Below are 26733 nucleotides of genomic sequence, written 5' to 3' on the forward strand. Positions count from 1 at the left end.
AACACTACAGAGTACACAGTATGTACACCTCTTTGTACATACAACATTCAAACACATACTCATTTGGCCATAATTGACAACTCTACTTACGCTCCCACATGAATGCATACTTCCGACGGACACTGTACTAGTCAAATTAATTGCATAAAATGCTAAATGCTAAATATCGCCCGATCCAATATAGCCGATCAGATCGATGTAAAGCCTAGAAATGAGCATTGAGACCTGCAGTGTGAACGTAGCCAAAGGGTGAGGGAAGGATACTCACAGGGGTTTGTCTCAGGTAGACTGGGGTATAACCAGCTTTCTTCCAAAACCTGAAGAATGCCAGAAAAAAATAGGATCACATGTTGAACTCAAACACCTTTTAGGTTTATGTGAGGTATATAAACTGTAATGATTCTCAGCTTCTACACTGACAAAAATATTAACCCTTTTGTTTTTGATCCCATTTTTCATGAGCTGAACTCAAAGATCTAAAATATTTTCTATAAACCCAAAATACCTATTTCTCACAAACATTGTTCACAAATCTGTCTCAATCTGTGTTAGTCAGCACTTCTCTTTTGCAGAGATAATCCATCCCACCTCACAGGTGTGACATATCAACATGCTGATTAGACAGCATGATTATTGCACAGGTGTGGCTTAGGCTGGTCACAATAAAAGGCCACTCTAAAGATGTTCAGTGTAATCACAGCACAATGCCACAGATGTTACAAGTTCTGAGGGAGCGTACAATGGGCATGCTGACTGCAGGAATGTCCACCAGAGCTGTTGTCCGTGAATTCAATGTTCATTTCTCTACCATAAGTTGTCTCCAAAGGTGTTTCAGAGAATTTAGCAGTACATCTAACCGGCCTCACAACCGCAGACCAAGTGTAACCAGAGCCAGAGTGGGACTCAGCCCTCAGACCGGCCCACGATCAAAACATATTAATATAATAATCATGTTCTAACCTTACATGTTGAGTCTACAATAGCATGTTGTTCTATAAAGTCTTGTATTTCAGTGCATTCTAAAATATTTCAATTCAGTGCAGGTAACATTTGCTTCAAAGTGTAGAAATATTTCAAGATGAGCACACATCATTAGTCTTTATAACACGTCCTTTTCAACAATAGCAGATTTTACACTTACCAATAAATGCAGTGGTTACAAACCTTTTCTGCTGTACCCCCATTAAAAAAAAATGAAAAACTCTCGCCCCCATTGTGACAAAATGCTAAAAAATGAAGAAATAAAAAAGGGTTAAAAAAAAAAAAAAAGAAAGAAATGTGTAACCTTTTTTGAAAAAAAAAAAAAAGATTTGACTAATTGGACTTAATTCAGATTGGGATTCAAGGCTGATGGGCTGTGGGGGTGCAAATGGGAGTGGGTGTGGCCACACCTCATGTATCTGTAGTTCCTATGTCTATACCAGGGGTGTCGATGTGTCCCTAACGAGTCTCCCAGCTGTGTTGGAGCAGGGACACGTTAAAAACCTGTTGGACCACCAGCCCTCCAGGACCAAGTTTGGACACTCCTGAAACTGACAGAGTGCATGGACGGAATGAGTCAGCAGAAAAAGGAAAGCGCTGTCAGTGGAGGAGCAGTGACTTCTGTAGTGTGATCTACAGAGTGTTCTGATTGAGGATCGTGCGTAAACACCGGTGTCACGGACTGAGTTTACCTCATACTGAGATCAATGATGAGCATATATGCGCATGCGCACTACAAAAAAATTATTTTTCGCTAAATAATAATAATAATATTTCAGTTTTGTTTAGTTAGGGTTGCATGCCCATATATGCTCATAACTGATCTCAGTACGAGGTAAACTCAGTCCGTGACACCGGCCCTCGCAGCCCAATCATCAGACCGGCCCCACCCAATTAGCCACTCCGGGCCTGCGTGTAACCACACTAGCCCAGGACCTCCACATCCAGCATGTTCACTTCCATGATCGTCTGAGACCAGCCACCCAGACAGCTGCTGCAACAATCGGTTTGCATAACCAAAGAAATTCTGCACAAACTGTCAGAAACGGTCTCAGAGAAGCTGCATGCTCGTCGTCCTCATCAGAGTCTCAACCTGACTGCAGTTCGTCAACGTAACCAACTTGAGTGGGAAAATGCTCACATTCGATGGCGTCTGGCACGTTGGAGAGATGTTCTTTTCATGGATAAATCTCGGTTTTCACTGTTCAGGGCAGATGGCAGACAGCGTGTGTGGCGTCGTGTGGGTGAGCGGTTTGCTGATGTCAACATTGTGGATGGAGTGGCCCGTGGTGGGGTTATGGTATGGGCAGGCGTATGTTATGCACAACAAACACAGGTGCATTTTATTGGTGGCATTTTGAATGTACAGAGATACCGTGATGAGATCTTGAGGCCCATTGTTGTGCCATTCATCAACAACCATCACCTCATGTTGCAGCATGATAATGCACAGCCCAATGTTGCAAGAATCTGTACATAATTCCTGGAAGCTGAAAACATCCCAGTTTTTGAACGGCCAGAATACTCCCCAGGCATGTCACCCATTGAGCATGTTTGTGATGCTCTGGATCGGCGTATACCACAGCGTGTTCCAGTTCCTGCCAATATCCAGCAACTTTAAACAGCCATTGAAGAGGAGTGGACCAACATTCCACAGGCCACAATAAACAACCCCATCAACTCTATGCCAAGGAGATGTGTTGCACTGTGTGAGGCAAATGGTAGTGACTAGTTTCCTGACCGCCATAGACCCCCCAATAAAGCAATACTACAGATTTCAGAGTGGCCTTTTATTGTGGCCACCCTGAGGCACACCTGTGTAATAATCAAGCTGTCTAATCAGCATCTTGATATGCCACACCTGTGAGGTGGGATGGATATCTCTGCAAATGAAAAGTGCTGACTAACACAGATTTAGACACATTTGTGAACAATAATTGAGAAAAATAGGTCTTTTGTGTTTATAGAAAATATTTTAGAGCTTTGAGTTCAGCTCATGAAAAATGGGAGCAAAAACAAAAGTGCTACATTTATATTTTTATTCAGTGTAAATGAAAAACATTTTTAGGAGAATATTTATCCCTCTGAAAGCCTCAAATATCAAAAGGACAAATCTCCAAACAGTTTACCTTCTGTTGTTCTTTTGTGTCACTCACTTGAGCAGTTGTGTGGTGATGCCAAAAGAAACTCCCAAATAGTCCAGGTGCTCAGCCCTCCTCTCACTCAGCTTCAGCAGCAGAGGAGGAAGTTCTTTACGAGGAGTGATCACTTCCTCCAGCAGGCTGACTGCCTGTGGCCAAACAACAGAGGAGAGCTAATGTTACACGTACTCCCTGAGCTGCACATGCATCAGATGCAACTGAGAGGCTCTAGTCGTACCTCGCTGCTGACGGTGGTGATTTCATTGTGCTTGGACTGCGTGTTCTCATCCATGGTGGGAAACTTGCCCTCATAATACATCTGCAGCAGTTGGAGAGCCCTAGAACCATAGCCCATCTGATGGAGAGATAGGAAAAGGTTTGAAAAGAAGAAACGTGACCCAATATTTAAATTCAATGTCCCAAAAATCCTGCACACTTTTTACAGACAGAAGAGATTAAGTCTGAAAATAAAGCATTATTTGTCCCTTTCAAACAAATCAATTTGTTTATTCAACACAAATGCATTAACATTTGAACTATGTTTTTCAAGCTCTGCATTAAATAAATAAAAAAGCCTATTTGACAGGAACCAGTCCTCCTGAATGAGCTGCCTCTGTTCACCATATGCTCTATTCTCTGTGTGTAAAGCTGCGCAGATTCTGCCAAAGCGCTATTCTCTCTCTTCACTTAAGTCAATCACTGCATGCCTTCATCCCAGTAACACACTCCGGTTGGAGCAATCCTGAAATGTTGTCTAATCTGCCCTTACGTGTATTCTCTTGTCTACTAAGTTCTTTCCCTCCCATGCTCTTCTGAAGCTGGAATAAGTGCAGCGCCCCAAGAAAGTGAGACAAAATACAAAAGAGAAGCCCAGAATAGGTCTATTAAAACTGTCACACTTCTTTCATTTAATTTAATTTATTTCTTCCGTAATTATTTTATGGATAATATTATAAACCTGAAACATTTTCTTTCTCTTTCCAATGATTGATGTGAAATGAACACAAATGGTTCATTGATGATTATCAATCAGACAGTTATGTGATCGCTACAATTGGAGACATTTGGAAACATGGATTGAGATTAGAACCTGTGGATTGACCATTCATTGGCATTTCTAATATTTGGGAGGGCAGTAAATGAGGCATGGGGATGGGGAGCAGGAGTGTGTACACCGAGGTTAGTGCATCAGCTCCACCAGTTTGTTCAACTATTTACTTACTATGTACAACGTAACATAATATAACAAGTGAACTGTCATCTATCCAGTAGATACCCAAAATGACAATGATGCTCGGCTTCAAGTCGGGTTTGCTCACATCAGCTCCATAAGGCATTGAACACTTTAAATGTAAAATTACTCCTTATGTAGGAAGCCAATAGGTCTGATTCACGGGATGCAAACTTAATAAAGCAAGATGCTCTGCAGCATCGCAAACACTGTCAAAGTCCACATTGCATTATTAGCACATTCACACAGTCCTGCAGGCTAGATCTCACACTGCAGTGATGACAGAAATGTGTTACAGATACAGATTACACGCAGAGTGATGAAACTGATGCTCTCATCTGGTGATATTTCTAAATGTATAGGAAGTTCCGAGTTACTTAATAAAACCTGACTTTCCACACAAACAAATGAAAATGTGTCATTAGAATGATATCTTTTTAATTTAAACAATTTCGGGCTCTGTAAGAAAAATGATGCCGATCCGCACTCTGAACATAACTTTAGCAATAAACCATGTTCTCCTTCAATGGATAAGGCCTTTTCAAAATATGGATTTCAATGACATTTACAAGTGTTAGAAAAACTATGTTCCATAATTTATAGATAACTAGGAAAAAAAATATCATGGTCCAGTCCCCCTCCTTATAAATGAAGCATATTAGACCATCTTCATTCACAGCCTTACGCGTGTTGGGTCTATTAACATGCGGTGGGAATGTCAGGAGTCTGGATGGGAGTCTGAAATATGCGTAAGTGATATCCACGTAAAAAATGCTTAATCCCAAATGGGAGAATAGAGCCCCATGTAATCTGCAGCCCTTTGTTTGAATACGGGAATAATAGTTTTGTCTATTCATTTGATTAAGTAATAGATGAAGTGTAAAAAGTGAGGCGTTCAGGACACGCCCCTCTGGAAGGAGATCTCAAGGAAGACCCAGGACACGCTGGAGAGACGATGTCTCTTGTTTGGCCTGGAAACGCCTTGAGATCCCCCCGGAGGAGCCGGAAGAAGTGGCTGGTGAGAACCTCTTTACAGCTTTTCTAATAACTTTACCTCAGTGACATTTGTGCAAAGTCTTACAAAACAAAGGCCATGGCCTGTTCTTACCCCTTGGTAGTCAGGATTGACTGCTATCCGAACCACTCGCCCTCCAGACAGGCTGCCAAACTCTGGGTCTTGAAACTAAGAAGGAGATGATGGGTAAGGGATGTGCACCAGGAGCTGTGAGGGGTTGGATGTTAAACCTGTACCTGTTCAGAGACCGTCCAGGGAATGAGGTCTCCAGATGCCTTTTTCCCTCTGGACAAACTGCTGAGGATGGACTGCCGAGAGATTTCCCCTTCCAGACACACCTGCAGATAGGCGAGAACAGGTCAAGTAGCATAAGCCCAGGTAAGGGTGTCAAACTCAAGGCTAGTAGGCCAGCAGCAGGAGTCTTTAAGAGAACAATCACTTTAATGGTAAATCACTAAAGAGTTAAGATCCAGATATTTTACATTTCAAAATCTGAAGCAAATTCTTGTTTCTTTAAATAAGAAACAGTAGTAGTGCAGCAAAGCCATGACTGATGGTCTTGATGAATTAGAAAAGACTAATCATGAAGGTGCTCTGACCAAAAGCATGGTCTTGCATTGATCCAAGTGTCTAGATCCATTTTTCACACAGTGTTTGTAATCTGTTGAGAAAAATCTCAGCCACAGCTTTCTGATCAGCAGATCAAAATGAAAAACAATGATCATCTTAATGAGTTATATTGATCCACAAAAACCATAGCAGGTATTCTGACAAAGACCACCTGGTGATGTTCCTGGTTTGTGGTGGTCAGTGTTTATTAAAAATGAAGGAGAAAGAACAAATCACTAATGTTCCAGTTGATCTACACGGATTCAGGATCAAGTGATTATAGTTCAATTGAACAGGGCGACTACAGGTAGGAAGAAGTTATATTTAAAACTTTTTAAGACCTTTTAATACCACCTTAAAGAAAATTTATGATGGAAATACAGACCAAAGGGAAAATATATTATTTTACAATTAAAGGCATTGATGTCAGTTAATAATGTACAATAAGGAAAAATGAAAATATTCAGTTCAAGAACATTCTTCAAATGTGTTTATTAATGTGGAAAGAGAACAAATATATCAACATTTTCCTAAATTATATTTATTGTAACACAATTCTCACAATTGACTGGAACCTGAGAGCAAACCCAATGCCAAAGTGCTTTTATCAGATCCTTCACTGTGTAATGCTATATATTTCTAAGAAAATGTAAATAACTAGACTAAAACTGTTTTTTGAAGGAAAAAATAAATGGTCAATAAATAACAAAAAGAAGCCACTATACCATACTATTTGCTTATATAACTTGTCACTGACCAACCCACATTAGCAGCTTAATTTCTGTCCTGGCTAATGAAACCTTATATTTCTATTATGGGCCCACCTTAGACAACGTGAACACATCATTTTCATTTGCAATGTTGTGAAACATGTGCCTGAGTTCTGTTGACTTGTTTTCCAGCTCCTTCTCAACTAGAGCTCCAACAAATTATTATTGTCAATTAATCGGTCAATAAATTATTCGATGAATGGGATAAAAAACACCACATTTTTAATTTCAGCCTCTTTATTCGTCTCATAGTGAATGTAGCGACAGGTCACCCTAAGGTAGACTTCATTAGCTACACAGGTCTATTTATCTGCAGTGAGAAACAGTTTATCATTTGTGTTAAATGCAATATTCACTTCCTTTAAAGTCTCTTCATATTTTCTCTCCATGAGCTTTGTAAAATGTAAAATGCGTTCTTGAGGGAAGAATGTGACCTGGATTAAAGGTGAGAATGATTGTAGTGAAGCTTCATCTTCATCTATGAACACAGGCCTCATGTCAGTGATCATCATGTAGAGGACGTTCTCAGTCACAGCTTCTCTCTCTAGTTACGTCATGTGTTTATCATCATGAAGTCTGTCATTGTTTGATGTTTTCTGATCAAATAAGAAATATAGTATAGCATTAGTATGTATTATAGCACAATTTACAACAACTCAATTATTAACTTGTTTTATTTGCAGGATTAGGTTAAGGCGTGTTAGTAGCACAAAGAGCAAAACACACACATACACTAACACAAAGTACAAGTACCTAAACAAAGTCTAAATGTAATTAATCTAGCCTCACTCCATTACAGACCAGACTATATCTTTAAACTGTTTCCACCATTGTGTAGAAATTAAGTTTATATGTAAAGCACAATTAAACCCTGCTTAAGCTGATAAAACTAAAATAAAAACTCACACACAAACGCACGCATACGCAAACACGCACTCAAATATTCGTGCGCATACACACAAATATTCGTGCGCACACACACTAGCATCAGGCTAGCTACCAGAGAGGCGAACAATACATTTTGTCTCATCCAAACAGAACAATATTAGGATGTTGTAGTGATTTACCTGCTGTTGAGCTCCTTAATCCACTTTGTTCTCCACTTCCGCTTTGAATCCAACTCGCTCTGTTGACTCGCTCCTCAGCAGGGGGAGTTTTCTTTTTTTTTTTTTAAACAAAAACTTTGACCAAACTCTGCAGGTGAAGCAACGGCTGCACATCACAGTCGGTGAAATATAATCGCACGATGCAGCCAGTTTGTCTGCATAAGAAGACCGATCACTCCGTGCTCACCAGAAATTCTCGTGATGACTTGACTAAAGCACATTTAAGATTTATCTAATTGGAATTTAAGACAATTTAAGACTTTTTAAGGCCTTTTATTTATAAAAAAATATTTAAGACTTTTTATGGACCCGCGGTCACCCTGTTGACGGTTGTCAGAAAACACAATGTAACACTAAACAGTAGGGATGTAACGATTAATCGTAAGGCAGTTAAAAATCGATTCATAGGTATCACGGTTGATATCGATTTTTTGAAAATTGAATCGCAGTACTTTTTTTAACCAGCAGAGGGAGCTATCCACAAGTGTAGGCGGCGGGCGGAGTCTGCTAATACTTTCTGTCTGGCTGCCTTCTACTCTTAAATATGTTAATAAATGATTCATTACCCCTTTAGCACCGAAAGAATATCTGTAATATTACTTGAATATCTGTAAAAGTCACGTTTTTCTATTAGCTCTGTCTGCTAGCATAGCTTCTCTTCTTCACTGCAAGATATCTGCATGACAACCGACCACTGTGTTACCAGCGCCCTCTGCTGGTCCAAACAAATTTGACGTAAATCAGTGTAATCACGTTTTTTTTAAAGTCCAAATGTTAAGGCACAAAATACATTTTCAGTTGCACTTTTAAAAAGAAAAAGAACTATTATGCAGTTTTGCATTGTTTATTATAGAACCAGAATTTAAATTAATAGGCTTCATTTTCATTTGTATTATAACTTTATTTATTTCATTCAAGATTTATTTTTAGTTAAATTGTATTGTTTTGAATAGTTTATCAAGGAATTCTTTTGACAATGAAAAATGAAAGGAAAATAATACAGTATTTTCTAGTTTTTTTCATATCGGGAGTTGAGTGAATCGTTACATCCCTACTAAACAGTGTTAGATTTTGGGATGTGTGATGATTTCCCCCACTCGGTAACAATAAAGTCCATGTACCTGCACTACTGCGAGGACCTCTGGAAGGGAGTTCTGTGTGGGGGGAACTGGAGGCAGCAAACAGAAGAGGTGGTGGGCAGGGGCATCAGACAGCATCTGCAGGTCGTTGGGTGAATTCTGGAGACACAATGAATCAGTAAAGAGACATAAGGAATGTGCACAGATGGTGGAGGTTATGCTTTCTGTGTCTGGAAGAGAGTGAATTTCACCTTATAGTGCGACGCCACGTAGAGCGCCATCAGCCGCTGCAGGAAGGCCTCAGAAGCTTTGTGGTAACAGAACAGGGTGTCTCTGTTCACGTAATATCTGTATGCAGCAGTTAAAGACCACAACGCGTGGTGTAGATTAGATAAATGACTGAAGATAATAGGGCTGCTCGATTATAGAAAATATAATCGGAATTATTTTTGTCATAATTGAAATCACGATTATTCAAACGATTATTTGTCAACCAAAAACTTTTTTCTTTTGTACAGGGGAGGAGCTTGCATATATGTGGATTAAACAACTCAAAGTTAGTATTAATAACATGTGTGCCCAGCACACATATTTGTAGTGGGTTTGTTTTATTTAGTGAATAAAACATATGTAAAACAAAATAAAAATAAATATTTTATTTTAAATAATCATTTTTTCCAATTATGTTATTTTTGCAATTGTTGGGTGTAATAATCAAGAAATCAAAAATAAAAGATTTGGATATCTAGTAGCCATATTATAAAAAAAGAATCAAAGAATTTAATTGAACTAATTTACATTTTTGATTGTTTCATAAATGTTTCAATTTAGAATTTGTCCTTATTTCTGACATTCTTATAGTAAATACCTAGTTATTTAGTTAATACCAATAATACTGGTAATTCAAAAAAGTTGTTTTTAATTAAAAAGTTTAGGGACCCACGTCCAATATTCTAACTAAACTTGACGTATAACCAGAGGTTGAAAACTGCTAATCGCTCTCTCACACTTTGACCTCTTGATGCCCAAATAAATGGAGACTAAAAAATGTCATTCACAAACCATCTGGAAAAATTTTAACAGAAGACGAATAAAAGATGACAATCCATTTTTTAGATGCTGCTCTGCATGAGGATAATTTAATGTGTGTGTGTAGACGAAGGCTGAAAGACTAACCTTAACTTAGATATTAAGGTTTTCACTACTGCGATAACGTAACCTCAGATAAACATCATTTGAGTGATATGTATATTCACCAATCAGAATTGCCGAGAACCGCCTTCCTGGGATGCTGGCCAATCAGAGATGGTTAAAGGACACACTTACATGCGCTACAGTTAGTCACTTATTTTTTTTTGCACCACGAGTCTCAGTGCGCTAACACCTACACTAGGTTCCTATAAAATCCACGTTGATGGAATCACGGAATCAAACAATAAAAACAGAATCTACTATTGAACGCGGAAATGGACAGAATCGGGTTGAAACGCCGTCACAGTGAGGCAAAGGACATTTTTTATGCGGAAATGATCTTCCCACTCTGGCCGTTTCAAACACCACCTTTAAACCGTCTAACCTGGCAAAAAACTACACAAATCATCCCTGAATCCAAAATCAGAGCCACCAGTGCCTGCTTAACTTTAACTTGTCTGTAAAAGCTCCGTCCGTTTCTCATGTAGCGCTGCTGAGCTCCGTGAAAACATGATCAGCTTTAATCAGCTTCACCTGCTCAGAGTGTTTAAACATCTCATCAGAGCTACAGAAGATTGTAGAGTCTGAAACATCATAGATTAATGATAACTTCTGATACTTTAAAATATTCTAGCCCCTAGTGGTGAAAAAACACTTCTTACATGTGATGTGTTTTGCACATTTATTTTTGTTGAACTCATTCAGTGCCAGCTATTTTCTACCACCCTTTTGAGCATTTTGACTGATTTTAAAGACCCACAGAATATTTTCTACTATGACTATCTGAAATCTGACACCAGATTCTGAAAGATTGAAGCCTCTAATTTTATTTAAAAAAAAACATTTGTTTCTGGCTCATTTGTTATTTTGTAATCAGCCGTTGAATAGAGCAAGTTTTACACAAATCTTCAGTTTCAGAGCAAAAAGCTGAGAAAAAAAATCCCCGTCAGTGACTTTGAAGCTATTTTTTTGCTTTAGTGACAACTCTAACATCGTTTCCTTATATATATATATATATATATATATATATATATATATATATATATATATATATATATATATATATATATATATATATATAATTAAAAAAAACACTGAGACAGGGCTTTTGATGGCAAAATTCTTATTTTTCTATCTGGGTCAGAGTTGAATGTATTTCTTACTGTATTTTGGCGTTCCTCCAACTTTCTCTCCCGTCAGTCTGCACACACGTAACTTCCTCCTCCTCCCTGACATTCAGAGTGTCACTGCTTGCCCCATTTTTTTATGGTTTTATCTCACAATCGCCACATTATCCAATGAGTTCCACATATGCTCTGGTCGAGTGTGCGCTTCTGGAAACGTCAATTCTGTACGTAGTGCCATTTTCTGTCTCGTAAACGCCTTTCCTTTCTCCTTCTGAGCTCCGCTGAGCATGGATGATCTCTCATCCAAAGGTGCGCTGCTACCTCCTACGTGTCACCTATTATTTTGCTATCTGGCTCACAGGCTGGGGGTATTTTGTACCCCCCTCCACACCACCCCTCCTCCCCCCGACACGCAGGGATGACCCATTTAGCCCAGTTAGTTGATGATTTTATCTCACGATCACAACAATATCAATAATCCACTCAGGTCCACACATGTTCTGTGTTAGTATGTGGAGCTGTGAGCTGCTGGATACTTCACAATATCACTCTGTAGCGCCATAATCTCACTTTTTCCTGCTTCTTCCTGCTTTGCTGGGTAGCATCAGTGGCTAAATGCTCATCTAAAGGTGCACTGCTGCCATCTTCAGGGCACAGTTGGTCACTACAACACCCCACAGCTTAGGTATAGATGAGGGACCTCCGCCAGGGTGTTTTCTAGTAATCCCCGTGAAAAAATGCAAATGACGAGTGTCTCATCAATGGCACTGAGCGTTTGGATTTGAAATGACGAGTTATCTCATCAATGGCACTGACTGAGTTAATCATTATGGTCAGGAATGATGTCATCAGAATCATTTAAATTAGGTTCATTTAAATTAAGTTGATCAAAACTTGGGTGACATTAATCCCTTACATCTTTATATGACATGAATAATTAAAAATGAGCAGTCAGAATAATCCATGTCAGTACAACTTATATCTACCTTTTATTGTATCGTTATTTTAAATTATATTTTTATTTTTGACATACATTTTTGTTTAATTAAAGTTTTCTTTTTTAAATGGTATTTATTTTGTTTCCTCACAGGAGTTAAACACTAATATTTTCTGAAAAAAAGAATTAATGTTTCTAAAAAAAAAAACCCAGAATTTTAAAAAATTGATGTGGAAAACAGAATTTGGAAAAAAATAAAACACATATGCATTTAAATGTATAAAATATTTTTAAAAATCAAAAATCTAATCAAAATCGCAATATGTCAGAAAAATCGCAATTAGGTTTTTTGTCAAAATCAATTACGCCATTACAATTACAGTGAAGGATACAGATCACAGCTTTGAGGAAGCGGGCAGCCTGAAATGAGTCTGGGAATATTAAGACAGTCCAGACAAAGGAGCTCGTTCAGCCACTTCTCCACAGCGTCGCCTGGTGCGTACCGGATGGACTCATGCAGGGAAACCTCATGCAGGGTACGAGCTGTAAGGCAAGACAACAGCAAACAGTCGCTCGCAACACACACACAAATTTGCATGTACAAAGTGGCACAGCTCCACTCACTTGCTGCCAGCCTGGCTGTGGTGGTGCTCCTGTTTTCAGCTGAGAGGCTCTGCTGACTGTCCATGCTCTGCTGTCTCAGCTGCTGAATCAGTTTAAGGGACAAGGAGCGTCCGGTGCCCTCATATCTGCACACACACCAAGAGGGAGCAGGGACGAGCTGTTCACATTTAGGCTTCAGAAAGGTTTTGTACATGAAGTCCAAGAGTGGACATTTCTGTACGAGCTCTCACTGTGAACTCTCTGCTAACAGGACTGGTAGGAACAGAAGAACGAAGTGGAGAAGGAAAGAATAGTGTCGTCTAACAATGTAGAGAAAGAGGAGTAGTGACCCTATTTTACTCCACAAGTGGCACTAACTTCACTAAAATTAAAACATTGCAATTGTATAAATTAATAGCAATGCTTAACAAAAAATAAATTCAAAATATGAAAATATTTAACACCGACATAATGCACAATATAAAATAAATTAAATTTTTAACTTGAACCCACTCATAGATTAAATAATAATGTACAGACCTACCATATAACTAACTGGGCTGCTAAAAGAGAGTCAAATTAAACAAGTTAAATTAAATTAAAACACAAAGTGCATTGAAATTCTTGATGAAAATCAGCTTCTCTGCTTTATTTATTATCCAAGCATTTTCTTGGAGAGACACACTCAAAGACGCAATTACACCTACGACGTGCATCATTTCTTGCGAGCGCTGCTTTAATCCCATCCCTAATGATCTTTATAACACGGACCAAGTACAGTTGTGATGCAGATCTGAGGATCTCTGTTAAACGTGTTCAGACAGACTGAAACCACATTCTGCTGATGATGCACAGCCATGCGTCAGGCCGCCGTGTAGAGGTCCGTGTTAACGGAGGGCTACACGTAACTACAGTGTCGATGTGACACAAACACATAAATCACTTACGTGCCCCGTCAACTCTGCTCAGAAGACGCTTTAGCGTCAGATGTATTAAAATAGAGCCGCTGTGCGAGTCTGCAGATAAGTTTACAGACGAGCGCGAGCACTAACCACACTGTTTGCTCGTGTCGTCACAACATCCTGTTTCAGTCGACTTGTTTCGGTGAGAAAAGTGTCTCGGCCGAAAACTGAAAAGGCACTTTTGCACCATTTTTGGGAATTTTGGTGCATCACAACTAATTACTTGGAAAAGGTTACCAAATATTTTGTACAGAAGTGTAGAACACAAAACTCATAATATAAGTGATGGTGTGATAAGCACCAGTTGAAAGTGCCATTAAGGTTTATTGCTTCAACATGTATTACTACTAATATATTTTCTTTAAGTAGCCAATAGCTAGTTCCAGTTTGCTACCACAATAGTGGTGAGGATAGAGGACCTTGTGGGTAATATCAGCCTTTTCCTGATTTCCATTATGATTACAGACATGATGGAAAACATGAGCTGGTTTTACACTGGTATGAGACCAGTTAGTTTGACCATGCTTTTTGACGTTTGCTCCATGTCCAACTGATTTTGGGATTGATGTGAAAAAATGGCAACTCTTAACAGGAAGAAACACTGACTCATCAGTTTTGGCTGACACTTAGGCAGGGTTGGGGTCAATTACATTTTTCCGTTACAATTACATTTTCAATTATCATGCTCAATTACAATGACCAGCAATTTTTCCAATTACAATTAAATTACAATTTTTTTTTATCCACAGAAAATCAATTACATTTACGTTCTTAATAACTAAAGTCCAATTACAACTACATACAATTACTGAGCCTGAAATAAATAACTTAATAAAAGTTCCCTTCCTATTGTGTTGGCATCTCTTATGATAATGGGTGGTAAATCATCTGTAAAATACACATAAAACAAATATCTATCATCTCATTTCTTTCCTATCTATGCGTTACATTATTAGACTTCCTAATCAATGACACTATTGGTTTTAATATTTTTGGTGTGGGCGTCTGAGCCTTTCTTTGTGTCAGTAAACCCCTCGATTTATATGTATTATCATTTATAAAATGTCGGAAAGCTTGATATGAAATATTTTAATAATGAACTACATGTGTAGAACTGTACATAGAACTCTAACATGGTTCCCAAGTTTTGCACTAAATTATAATTGACATTTTTATAGAATTTTCATTGCAATTATAATTACAAAGTTGATTATCTAAAATTAATTATAATTTAATTACAATGACAAAAACAGTTTTTTAAAATTACAATTACACTAGAATTGTAATTAATTATCAATCAAATGAAAGTGATTAATGGTTACTGACCCATTGATGGTGGAGGCCATGAACACCAGGTAAGGTCCCAGCAGCTTCTTCACCAGAGGGAGAGGAATAGCAGCAGCCTCATCAATGACCAGCAGCTCAGCCTGTCCCAACTTCACTGAGTCTCCTGGATGGATGTACTGCAGGCCACGCCCACAGAGAGCTCACATGTTACAGCTGTGGTCACTCAGTAAACACAGGCGTTCTGGCTTCGCTCACCTGAATGGTTTGCCGGTGCTCTTTGAAGACGTTCACTCTCACTACGGCTTTGTTGAACTCTGGATTCAAAGACTGGATGATCTCGTAGTCAAGATGCTCCTGAAAAGCATTAACGATGGGAGCTGTTAAATATAAACTGCATCATGCAAAACAAATTATATTGTAGGTTACACAACCAAGATTATGGGTTTGTGCCTTTAGTTTACATTTAATATGTGCAGACTTTGCATGTTCTCCTTGTACACACAGGGTTTCCTCCCAAATTCAAATGACTAGTTTAATTTCACTGGAGTCCTGGGACAGACTGGGGCCTGTCCAGGGTCTACTTTACTTTGTGACCTGAATAAGCTGAAGAAACTCCTCAGGAAGTTAAGTAGGTGGACAATAAATGAAGGGTTTCTGATATGTGACAGAATCTCTCCTCGTCAGTTCTGATCAAACTGCCCAAAGCAGGCCAGATATCATCATACACTGATAGTATTTACCAAGGTCTCTTCTAGAACTCTCTGTCATTGTTATGACTACCACTATCAGCAACATACAAAACCCTGAGAGCAGCACAGAACAACATTCAGATTCATGGAAACACACTGAAACCTCTGAATCCCAAACTGGTCTGTTTCCAAAACCTTTTGCCCAAATAAACCCTGCATCTAACCAGCAACCCTCAAACTGTTCAATTCACCCAAAAACAGTTTCACTATTTAAGAGCATATGACACCAGTTTTGACATCTATGCCCTTAAAGACATCTTACTCTACGAAAAAAAAAAATCCTGCTTATATCCGCTAATAAAGATGCTAAATGATGCTCAGTTTGTCCGTAATCTTTAATTTAATATGGTAATTTTCACTTTGGCTGAGCACCGCCGCTGATACTTAGCAGTTTGACTGTGACGTCAGCTCAAAAAGTTTCAGCTTGTGAGCGATATGTGATGACAGACGTCAGTTGCATATTTTGATGAATACATATGTGTCTGTGCTTGTCTGTAAGGATCAGGCTGTGTGTAAATAAATCTTTCAATGGACTGCTGCACAGTATGGAGTTCATGTAATAATAATGATACCATCTAAGTCAGTAATTAATTGAATCAATGTCAATGTTGAACTAAGGCTGGGCGATATATCATTTTTAATAAATATTGATATATTTATTTAAGAAATAAAGCATAGGACTATATTGTAATATCGAAATAATTCACGGAACATTTATTCTGTAGAGCGGCCAGTATGCCTTTTTCTCCTCTGTCTATCTTAACCCCGCCTCGCATCTCCCGCTCTGTCCCTGAGTGAAACTCAACACACACACGCTGACCAAACACGCCCCTCCTCCTCTCACTCACCTCTACAGCGACAACATTATGAGACAGAGTTGAACAAAGAGTGAGTTATTAAAAAAAAGAATAATGGTTAAATAATTTAGAAATGGTTTGGAATCAGAATGTCACTGTGTGTGTGTGTGTGTGTGTGTGTGTGTGTGTGTGTGTGTGTGTGTGTGTGTGTGTGTGTGTGTGTGTTGTAGAGATCCAGAGTTTTCTGTGGGTCGATATCGTTATAAACAGAACTTAAAACAACTCGTTACTGTCACACTGCATGTTTATTGTAAGCAGGGGAAGATCACTGCTCATATGTTGTTTCAGACGGGACGGTAACAGAAAGTAACATAAAGCTCCGTGCATGCGCTCAGAACAAATCAGGACAAAAGCAGGTCTGACTCAACTCTGACCTTATGTTACCATGGGGCCCTTAAAGGGACAGTCCTCAGAAGGCCATCATTACAGCGTGTCTGTGCACGCATGTGCGTGTGTTAGTAGTGGTAACTGTTATATTATAATATTTTGGATAATAGTATCTGATAAATTCACAATTGTCAGTAATAGTAAATAAAAAAAAAGGTAGTTATTGTAATAATTAAAACTGTACAGCACTTTGGTCAGCTGAAGTGTTGTTTTTAAAATGTGCACAAATGCACATCATTTGTTTTATAAATGTTGATATTGTTTGTATTGGCTTTACCTGACTTACCTGAAATATTGTAAAATAATGATTTCATGGTTAATTAAATTAACGGTTTTTAAGATTTACTATGGGGTTTGCCTCTGAAAAAATTCTGGTACGATTATATGCATCAAAGCATCATATGAAGGCAAAAGCAAAATATCGAGATAGTATATAACGAATATCCTGATATAGCTTGAAAATATTGAGATATTAAAAAAAAGTTGCCCAGCTTTATGTTGAACTGAAATAACTATTCCAAATGAAATTAAAATAACTATTACTGTAATAGCAACAACAGATTCCAAAGTAATGTTAATTGTCCACTTTAATTTCAAATGTTGGTTATTATTGCTATTATGTTCATGTGGCTGAGAAAATACAAACATTTCATACCTGATACTGCAAAGCATCAAAGCCTTTGAAGATAAACTCAAACATAGTGTGGAGGTTGTCTGGGCTCGGTGAGGTGACGAAGATGTTTGAGTAACTATAAGCAGAAGAAAACAACCATCAGTCGGTGATGTCAGAACTTAAAGCAGTTAAAAAAGACTCAACTTTACCCAAAAGCTACTGCTCCAGCCACAGCCAACCCAAGAGCAGCAGACTTTCCTCGACCTCGAGCAGCAGTTAGAGTCACAGTGCTCCTCAGGGTCTTCTCTGAAATAGCTTCGATAAACTTTAACACTCCCTTGGCCTGAAGGAAATAACCAGATCAAATAATAACAATTCCAGTGTGTCCTGGAGTTTCTTTGGTTGTTCTGCAGCATCACCGTGGCTCTCACCTGATCCATGGTCCTGCACGCGTCCACTAACACGCCTACAGGCTGAGTGTCCTGGAGTGACTCCTTTAGATCCTTCAGCTCCTGCTCTCGAGGAGACAATCCATCCTCCTGAAGATAGAAAGTCATCAGAGGAAAGCTAAAAACAATAGAGATCAACTTTAAAGTGTAAAGCAGGAACAGAATAGAGTTGTGGATTGATATGGCATGGGCTGGTTGGAAATCTGTTAAGGCACTCAGGAAGATACATCCTCCATAACAAGATGTTCTACTAATGCTGACTTTTAAATACCATGATGTATCAACAATGGACCCTGGTCTCACATTTTAACGTCACTTCAGATCTTAGTCTCCATGAACAACAGCACAAGAATAATTGAACTAGATTTCAAATGAGCATTTAGGCTTCATGATTTCGTAAATCAAAATTCTAATGAATATTCAAACATGTAACTCAATGTAATTTGAAAAGCTGTTTGATTAAACATGTAGACTATTCCATCATTTACCTGAGTCTTGGGTGGCACTGGCTTGATGTTGGCCATGTAGCTAGAGACAGGCAGAATGTTTAGCCTGTCATCAATGACAACACAGTTTTTGCAGGAAACTAGAGACAAGATGAACCTGCAGAGAACAGAGGAGGGTATATAAGCTTCCTGCTGTTGGGCCAGGCTGACTCAGCCCGACATCACACACACCTCTCATTGAACCTCCCAACCACATCCTGATGAGCCTCCGTCCGGTAGCGAGAGTGCACGTCCTGTAGGGAAACATAGCAGTATCCTGTCACCTGACTGGTTCTGTGACTGGCTAGTGGAAAGCAGAACAGTTCAATGCTCACCATGGTCATTGTGTAGAGCTGCTTCAGAGAGTTCATCGTCCTCAGGAGGATGACCACAATCCCACCTCCCTCCACGGTCTCAATAGTTCGCGCCAAGAGGTTTGGAGTCAGGGCCTCAAAATCCTGAATTGATTCAAACAGAGTGACGACATTCAATCCATCATGATCTCACTGTGTCTCACATGTACTCACATGCACACATCCTACAGCTTTGATGATGTCACCATTTGCAATCTCTAATTTGTTCCTTATACGTTCTTGTTTGAGCCCAAAAATAACCACCAGACTAGTAACAAAAACATAATTTATTCCAATGGTTTTACAACTAGTTAATAATGACTGAAAAAAAGATTTGTTATATGTTGTAGAGCCCGACTGATTAATCAAACTGATTTTAGCAATCACCGATTAATCAACAGTTTATAGCTCAGCCTATTAATTAATATAATGTAACTAATTTAAGTTTTGTGGCTTGTGCTTCCTGCATTATAAGCTCTCACTTTTGAATCAGCAGGGGGAGAAGTCACTAGTTCATTGTTTACAGTTACAGTACATTTACTTTTTATTTATTAATCCGTGTTTACTGTTTGTGATTTGAGCAACTTTATTTTTTAAATTGGTTTTACATTGTGTTCCGGAAAAATTAGCTTTTTTTTGTCAGTAGCTTTCCAGTCCTTATGTTGACAGCGTTACTATTTAGGAATGTTTTCCTTCTTTGTCTTGAATCATGTTTTAGTATTAAAATATGATTAGTTTACGTACAGTATATATTCTGTGTATATCTGGTCTTATTTCATATATCGGCTATCAATCGATATATCAGCTGCCGTCAAATGCAGCAGATATCTGCTTTCAAAACACTCTAATATTGGTAATAGCCCTAAAAATCCCATGTTGGTCGAGCTCCGATACGTTGTATTTAACCGTCCTGCAAACCAAAGTAAATGCTGACAGTCCAGATTCGGCCCACAAGCCTCAAGTTTGACACCCTTATTTTAGAGATGAACTCTAAAAGCTGTCATAGTTATTTTGCTTCCCTACAGTAGATCAGCACTGGTCTGTGTGCGACACTCACCTGGAGGACACACATGCCGTAGGTGTTTCCCAGGATCTTGTGCGTCTCGTTGTAGTAGCAGTAGCGGATGTTGGTCGCTGCTATGAAGAGCTCAAAGGGGTCATCTTGGTTCAGGTTCAGCGTTCCCGTTTTGATCTTTTTCTGCAGCTGTCGCATGCGCTTCTTACGATTGCTGCCACAAATATGAATAATCAACCCTCAGTAAATGACTCCCAGATGACGAAAAACAACCAAATGAGAATATACAGCACAAGTGACGGGCTTTCAAGCTCTCCTTGAAAATTTGTTTTAACTGTAGATTTCTCCCTTTACCCCCAACAAACTGACATGAGAGTTTTTACATTATCTAAATGGTGAAAACCTACAAGAGAAAAAGACAAAGGGTTTGAATCTACCCACACCTTTCTGAGCATGCAGTAGAAAATCTTTTAAAAACAATAATAAATGTTTGTATCATCTGGACTTCTCTTCCTCCCATCAAAGACTTGGGTGGGTCATTCCATGTCATTTCACAAATGGCTTTCAGTAATCAACTTATCATACGCCTCTGCTCCCTGTGACTTTATCAGCTTTGTACATAGACTGTTTACATCACTAACGATTAGTCAGATATATACATGGCTTCTTGGGTAACAGGCTCTTGAAATATGAAAAATAATTGCAAATTGGGAAATAATGAACGTTCAAGCAGAACTCTCCATAACAGCGTTGGACACATCAGTTACACAGCAAATCAAGAGGAAAGAGGCAGACTGAGGTGGAGAAGCAACAGTTTAAAGCCACAAACACAGAGGAGGAACAGATAGCTTTCGCTTTGTGTCCTCGTGGACCTCCGTGACTGTGCAGGGTCCACAACACACACACAGTGGTGTCAGAGACAGAGTGAGAACAGACGCGATGAATCGCGTGCAAACCAAGAGAAGCTTATTTTAGGTTGTTATGGCAATTATTATATTAATCATCAAATGTGTGTTCACGTGTACAATTTGTCATGTGTTTATACATAATGACTGCATTGTATCATTGTGCTTTTGAGTGAAGGTGTTGCTTGTTTGCCAAGTTGTGTTGGATTAGGTTACCAGCAGTACAGACAGATTGTGCTGTATTTACAGTGTCAGCAACAAACAGTCTCTGCTGAAGGTCTAGACAGATATCATTGCTCCAACATCTCCACTGTTGGGGGAATCTGACCCCCTCCTTTCCTCTCATCAGGGTGGAACTTTTCTCTATCTGTATAAAGTTAAGCTGTGGAACTTTCCAGTTAGTTGCCGGCCGCTTGCCTTTCCTACAGGATGGAAGACCTTTTTTGTACTCTTTTTTATTTAGTTTATAATAAATCCTTTTTTATAAAATCATCATGTTTTGACTGGACTTCATCATTCAACCAGAGCACAAATCATGTTTCCAAATGAGGGTAACCGCAAATTTGCCGTGACAAGGTAATTAATTTTATAGTCTGGATGCGGAGTGACGGTTATCAGGTCTCTGGCGGGGACGAACCAATGGCAGGAGCCGCTGCTCAGGACAGTAACTACAGTGATACATGAATTCATGTTAGAGTCTCTAAAACACCAGAAAAATCTCTAATAACACAAGATAAAGTCCAGGATTACTATTGCAACAACACATCATCAGTAGGGTAAAACTAACCTGTCTCAACAATCCAACAAGCGTTTAGTGTTGTTCACCCACTAATAAGGAACGTGAGCTGGGTTTAGACCATCGTGAGACAGGTTAGTTTTAGCCTACTGATGATGTGTTGTTGCAATAGTAATCCTGCGCGTTCACAAAAGACACCGGTAAGGGAGGTTGAATTTTAGAGCGGAGAGAGGATTCTGCAAACTGCAGTTTTAATTATATATTGCACTTGGTTTAAAACACATTTTGGGTGGCAAAACCTCTTTCTTGAATAAAATACTTCCGTAAACAAAAAGGTAGCACAGCACATTGTATGGGAATAAATAATAAATCAACTCCCAAAACGGAGATTGATAAAGTACCAACTTAACCAACTTAGTTAAACTTTGTTTTAAAAGATAAACCGTGCCACTTGCATTCCAGAATACATGAACAAGCATCACATTTTGGTTCATGTGCAGAATATGAAGTCTGTGCTCGTTGTCTAAAACTTTTATAACTCCTCCCTGGTTTGACTGGACCATATGCCTGTCATATGCCCCCACCCCCACCCCCTCTGCTGATTTTCTTTCTGTTGTGCGATGTGCAAAATGACTGCTTAAAGAGAAAGTTAAAACAACATGGGCACATCTGGAAGTCTAAGTCTGCAACAGTTATTATGACGGTACCAATTAAAAGACACTGGTACACTGGTTATAACACACCGTAGGGGGTGACATCACTCCGCAGGGGAGCAAAATTACACCGTAGGGGTCCCTACGCTCGACAGCACTGGTGAGAACCCTGACACCCCAGGCAGGCATAGGAGATGAATGCTTCTATGATTTATTTTATTACGTATGAGTAAAAACAACAACATTCAGTACATTTTGCTTTAGGAAGTGCTGTGTGATGTGTGCCTGAGTGAGACTGACCTGCTGAATCCCAGGTCCTTCTTGTAGCACCACAGCACAGAGGGTCTGGCTCTGACCGCTGCTTTAGAAAGCATGTGATGCAGGATGACCACCTGCATAAAGAGACAAACACTTTTAAGATGATATGGACAGAGAAAATAAACACAGACTTTAGTATAACTTTCAGTACTGTTGATCTAATACCAACTGTTTAGTATTGCTTTGTTAATTCAGATTTTGACTGTCATTTTATTGAAAGAAATGTTTGCGTTTCCTATTTGTGTGTCGGCACTTCACAAAGAACATTTACATACAGATGCAGATGAGGGCCAATTTTGATGGAGAAAATAATTTTGGGCAAATCAAAAAATGTCGAGAATAAAGTCCAAAAGTCAGTAAATTCAAAATGTTGAGAATAAAATCAATAAACAAGACTACAGTCTACATTTCGAAAATGAACTCAAAATGTATTATCGTGATGAAAGTCGAAGGTCTGATAATAAAGTCAAACCTACGGAACCTGACGAGGGCCAATTCACCATATGACAAACAACAGATTGTGACCGTGTGCAAAATGCTGTGTATAGATGAACGCGTCACTATAGAGGGTTTTCTCCGATATCACGGTCGGGGCGGTAACCAAGATGTGTGGCCGTGTTGGCGATACGCGGATGTAAACACTACATGTTGGAGGCACAGGGAGGTAAACTCTGTGATGGATAAACAACAGAAAAGCTCATTAAAATGTGTTATAGATGCAAAGGAATACAGGGAAGGACTTGGTCCACGGGAAAGGGCACAATATTCAGAAAAGATACGGTTTATTGGTGGTGCAGATCCATACGAGTCGGCTCCTTCATCTTGGATCAATGACAATCCGAAGAGTCTTCAGACTATTATGTACCCTGATATCGTCAACTACCTGGATTCTCGCCAAGCCCATACACACCGGAAGACCTTAAATCTTATAAAAGTTTGGAGGCCTATAACCAGATGGTGTGTGGATGGGTGAGGGAGATAGAGTATCTGTCATCAACGACAGATGTGTTGTGAAGACTAAAGTAAGTAACGCAATAACGTCTGTAATCAACCTAACCTTAACTGTATGATATCATGAATACCCAAAGTGTAATGTTAGCCAAGAGTTTCATTTCAATCAGAAAAGAGCAGGAGTGACTGCAACAGGCAGCATGCACGAACCTACTGTAGTGTACACTGTAAACTACAGAGCACTTATCACTATCAAAGTTTACATTCACTTACCTGACAAGAAATGGGCCAAAGAAATTTGGATGTTTTTCAGATTTTTACCTCGTTTTACCTGGTTTAGCTTCGTTAGCCACAAGCGCTTCCTTTCCTTTGATAATTTCTGGCATTGTTCTCCCTGATTTGTTATAAGTTCTGTAAATCTATAAAACACCAAATGTTTTTCACGGTCTGACCGATTGGTACAGCCAAAAACATGGCAATAATTCACCATTTCCTCTTGAAATTTGGGATTTGCTTGTGTACGTGCATTTTGCTTACTTGCTGCTTAATGCCAAAATGACAATTTCAGGGTTGATGACGCGCTGTGAAAACCCTCTATACTTTGAAGTTCAATAACATTTTCTTTTTTTCTTTTTATGCTCATTAGCATGGCGTTGGAACCTATTTAATAACTTGTAGAGATACTGCTGAAGGAAAAACCAGTCAAGTTCAGTCCATCTGTGGCTATTAAGGAGCTGTATGGAAACAGATTAGTCAGTTTTAATGGACACTATTTTCGTATTTGGTAAATTGGCCCTAGTACGCTTTTTATAGATTTGACTTTAATGTCAAACCTTCTACTTTTATCACGTTATAGTATTCTGAGTTTATTTTATTTTTGCCATCAAAATGGGCCCTAATCCGCTTCCGTATTTACATGACTTTAAACTCTCTAATAAGCCTTTTCACATTCTCGCTCTGGTTCAGTTCTCGCACATGAGGTCAAAGGTCAAGAGGGATAAAATCACCATAGCTGATGATGTTAATAGCGAGTCTGACAGAGATTTTGATCACTTTTCCCAGTGGAAACGTGGTATTGGTCTCCAAGGTAGAAATGCCGAGTTAGCTGCTAAAACTAATGCTGCACACAAGCTAAAAATTCAGGGTTTTCCTGTTTTTTCAACAGTGATCAATCAGCTAAACAGCACTGTTTCACTTATCGGCCTGTCCATCTTGTGCACTTCCTTCAAATTTGTAAAATAATAACTTAAAAATAATCATGGACATGGTTAGTGAATGGTGGACCTCGTAAATTTACCTTTTCAAAGTGAGAACTCATGTCCTTTTCACACTCGGAAAACTCGCTTTACCATCAATAATAACACATATTATTTATAAGCACTTTTCAAAAACACTTTACATTTGTTAAAACAACTACAAAAGTCAAAAACAAAAAAAAATACCATCAATTAAGGTAAATATAGAAAATACAGAAGTAGGAAGGAGAGGAAGTCTGTCACTTTAATACTGCTTCTCCCATTGGTTTTACAAAGAGCTCAGATATGTGCATCATTCCCAGGTGGAGTCCAAATTCCACCCGCTGAAGACCCAAGTAGTCTGTATTTTAGTCAACCAGGGGTCACCTGTGTGGAAGCGAGGGGACTGCCTTTGCTTTGATACTGATGCTGAGCTGCTTTCATCGGTTTTTAAAAGTGCTGAGATCAGCCAAAAGTGACATCAGTGGAAAACCCTGTTCACCTGCTGGAGTCTGAATATGTGTAATATTAATAATATGAACACGACTAAAACACTAGATCTATAGAATAAAATTACAAACGCCGTTAGATTGGAAATATGAACATAGTGTGAACGAGCTTATTTATACGTTTTTATCCGTCTCGACCTATGACCCCAACACCCACACACACACACACACACACACACACACACACAGAGTATGAAAAGGCTGATTAAAGTCAGCTCTAAATTCTTAAATTGTTTTTTGTTATTTTAATAAACGCACAATGGATCATGTGGTTTAGCCCTCATGGTCCAGTCTATCAACACAGGTGTGATTACCTGATCTCTGCCACGGTCTCCCACCACCACGAACAGGGTCCGATGCTGCAGAGCCACCCCATTCTCGATCTGAACGCGGATCCGATTATCCACCTTCTTGCGGACAGTTGCCATTGCTTCCAACCTGTCAAGAGAAAGCAGAAGGTTGGTTTGGACTACTATTACATTTGAACATTTAAACACCTTCGACGTAGCAAAGAGATACCGACTAACTCTACCTAAAGGTGAAGTGATGTTAACACAACATGAGAGCTCACCTTCAACACAGAAACACTAACGGAGAGTCTTGAAATGCAGCAGAGATTAAAAAATATAAAATAAACAAGAGCTCACACCGCAGACATGCTAAGGAATCACTCACGTGGTGCTCAGGAAAGACCCCGGTGTGACGTAATCAGAACGCGACTTTACTGTCTTAGTTCTGGCATTTTTTTTCTCATGTTTAATCATGTGTTTAAATTGGATTGTCCTCTATTGAAATAAACTAAACTGAAGTTTTGTATTTTTGCTCGTGATGGAAACTTGGATGAAACTTTGCTGGGAAAGTTGTGTATTCACAGTCAAGTTAATCAAAATATGAATCATTGACTACTTATGGAAAAAACGTTTTTTTATTTTACGTCAAAGTTGGGTGAAATATTCTTAAATGTATTTTTCTCTCTTCCAGCAGCTCTTCAGGGCGGTCTCATAGTGATTACCCTAAGTGTTAGTATATTCAAACACAAGAAAACAACGTGCGGCTGATTTGACCAGACAAACGTGAACCACGGCTGGATTGACTGCAGTGTCCCACTGGCTTCTTTAAAACTCAACCCACTCTGAGCTACTGGAATAATGAGTTCAAACTTCTTAATAAATCTATGAAACATGTCAAAGAAAGAAAAGTCCGAAATGTAAACTCTTTACTGAGTAGTTTTAATTTATATAAAGATATAAGATAGCCCTTGTTTATTTGTGGGCTTTTTTTCTTCATTTTCCTATCGATATCTAGGTCGTTTATGGCTTAATTATGATTATAATAATTTTTAAAAATTACATTTATAATTATAATACTTTTTTGGTGACATTTGTTTGTTTACCTAATCTTATGGTTTATGTTTATGGTTGAAATTCCCTTCTTTTTACATTAGCTCAAATGATTTTAATGTTTTAATAACTTGATATC

General features: G+C 38.8%; 1 protein-coding gene across 1 annotated transcript in view; it reads right to left on the reverse strand.

Moving 5' to 3' along the window:
• nat10 (N-acetyltransferase 10) overlaps window positions 1-25954 on the reverse strand; it is a 34500-nt gene extending 8546 nt beyond the window's left edge. Inside the window, exons 1-21 of the mRNA XM_028449020.1 lie at window positions 25826-25954; window positions 25569-25692; window positions 22542-22633; window positions 19990-20161; window positions 18915-19037; window positions 18772-18833; window positions 18583-18697; window positions 18077-18184; window positions 17855-17988; window positions 17688-17781; window positions 15295-15393; window positions 15079-15215; window positions 12812-12936; window positions 12580-12730; window positions 9184-9280; window positions 8975-9091; window positions 5605-5706; window positions 5462-5536; window positions 3361-3477; window positions 3138-3271; window positions 269-317 (exon numbers count right to left, since the gene is read on the reverse strand). Coding sequence (XP_028304821.1) covers window positions 269-317; window positions 3138-3271; window positions 3361-3477; window positions 5462-5536; window positions 5605-5706; window positions 8975-9091; window positions 9184-9280; window positions 12580-12730; window positions 12812-12936; window positions 15079-15215; window positions 15295-15393; window positions 17688-17781; window positions 17855-17988; window positions 18077-18184; window positions 18583-18697; window positions 18772-18833; window positions 18915-19037; window positions 19990-20161; window positions 22542-22633; window positions 25569-25682 — 2217 coding nt within the window. The 5' untranslated portion in view covers window positions 25683-25692; window positions 25826-25954. The remainder of the gene's footprint in view (window positions 1-268; window positions 318-3137; window positions 3272-3360; window positions 3478-5461; window positions 5537-5604; window positions 5707-8974; window positions 9092-9183; window positions 9281-12579; window positions 12731-12811; window positions 12937-15078; window positions 15216-15294; window positions 15394-17687; window positions 17782-17854; window positions 17989-18076; window positions 18185-18582; window positions 18698-18771; window positions 18834-18914; window positions 19038-19989; window positions 20162-22541; window positions 22634-25568; window positions 25693-25825) is intronic.
• Between the last annotated feature and the right edge of the window lie 779 nt (window positions 25955-26733).

The sequence above is a fragment of the Gouania willdenowi genome, chromosome 6 (genome assembly GCF_900634775.1).
Source record: "Gouania willdenowi chromosome 6, fGouWil2.1, whole genome shotgun sequence".
Classification (NCBI taxonomy): Eukaryota; Metazoa; Chordata; class Actinopteri; order Blenniiformes; family Gobiesocidae; genus Gouania; species Gouania willdenowi.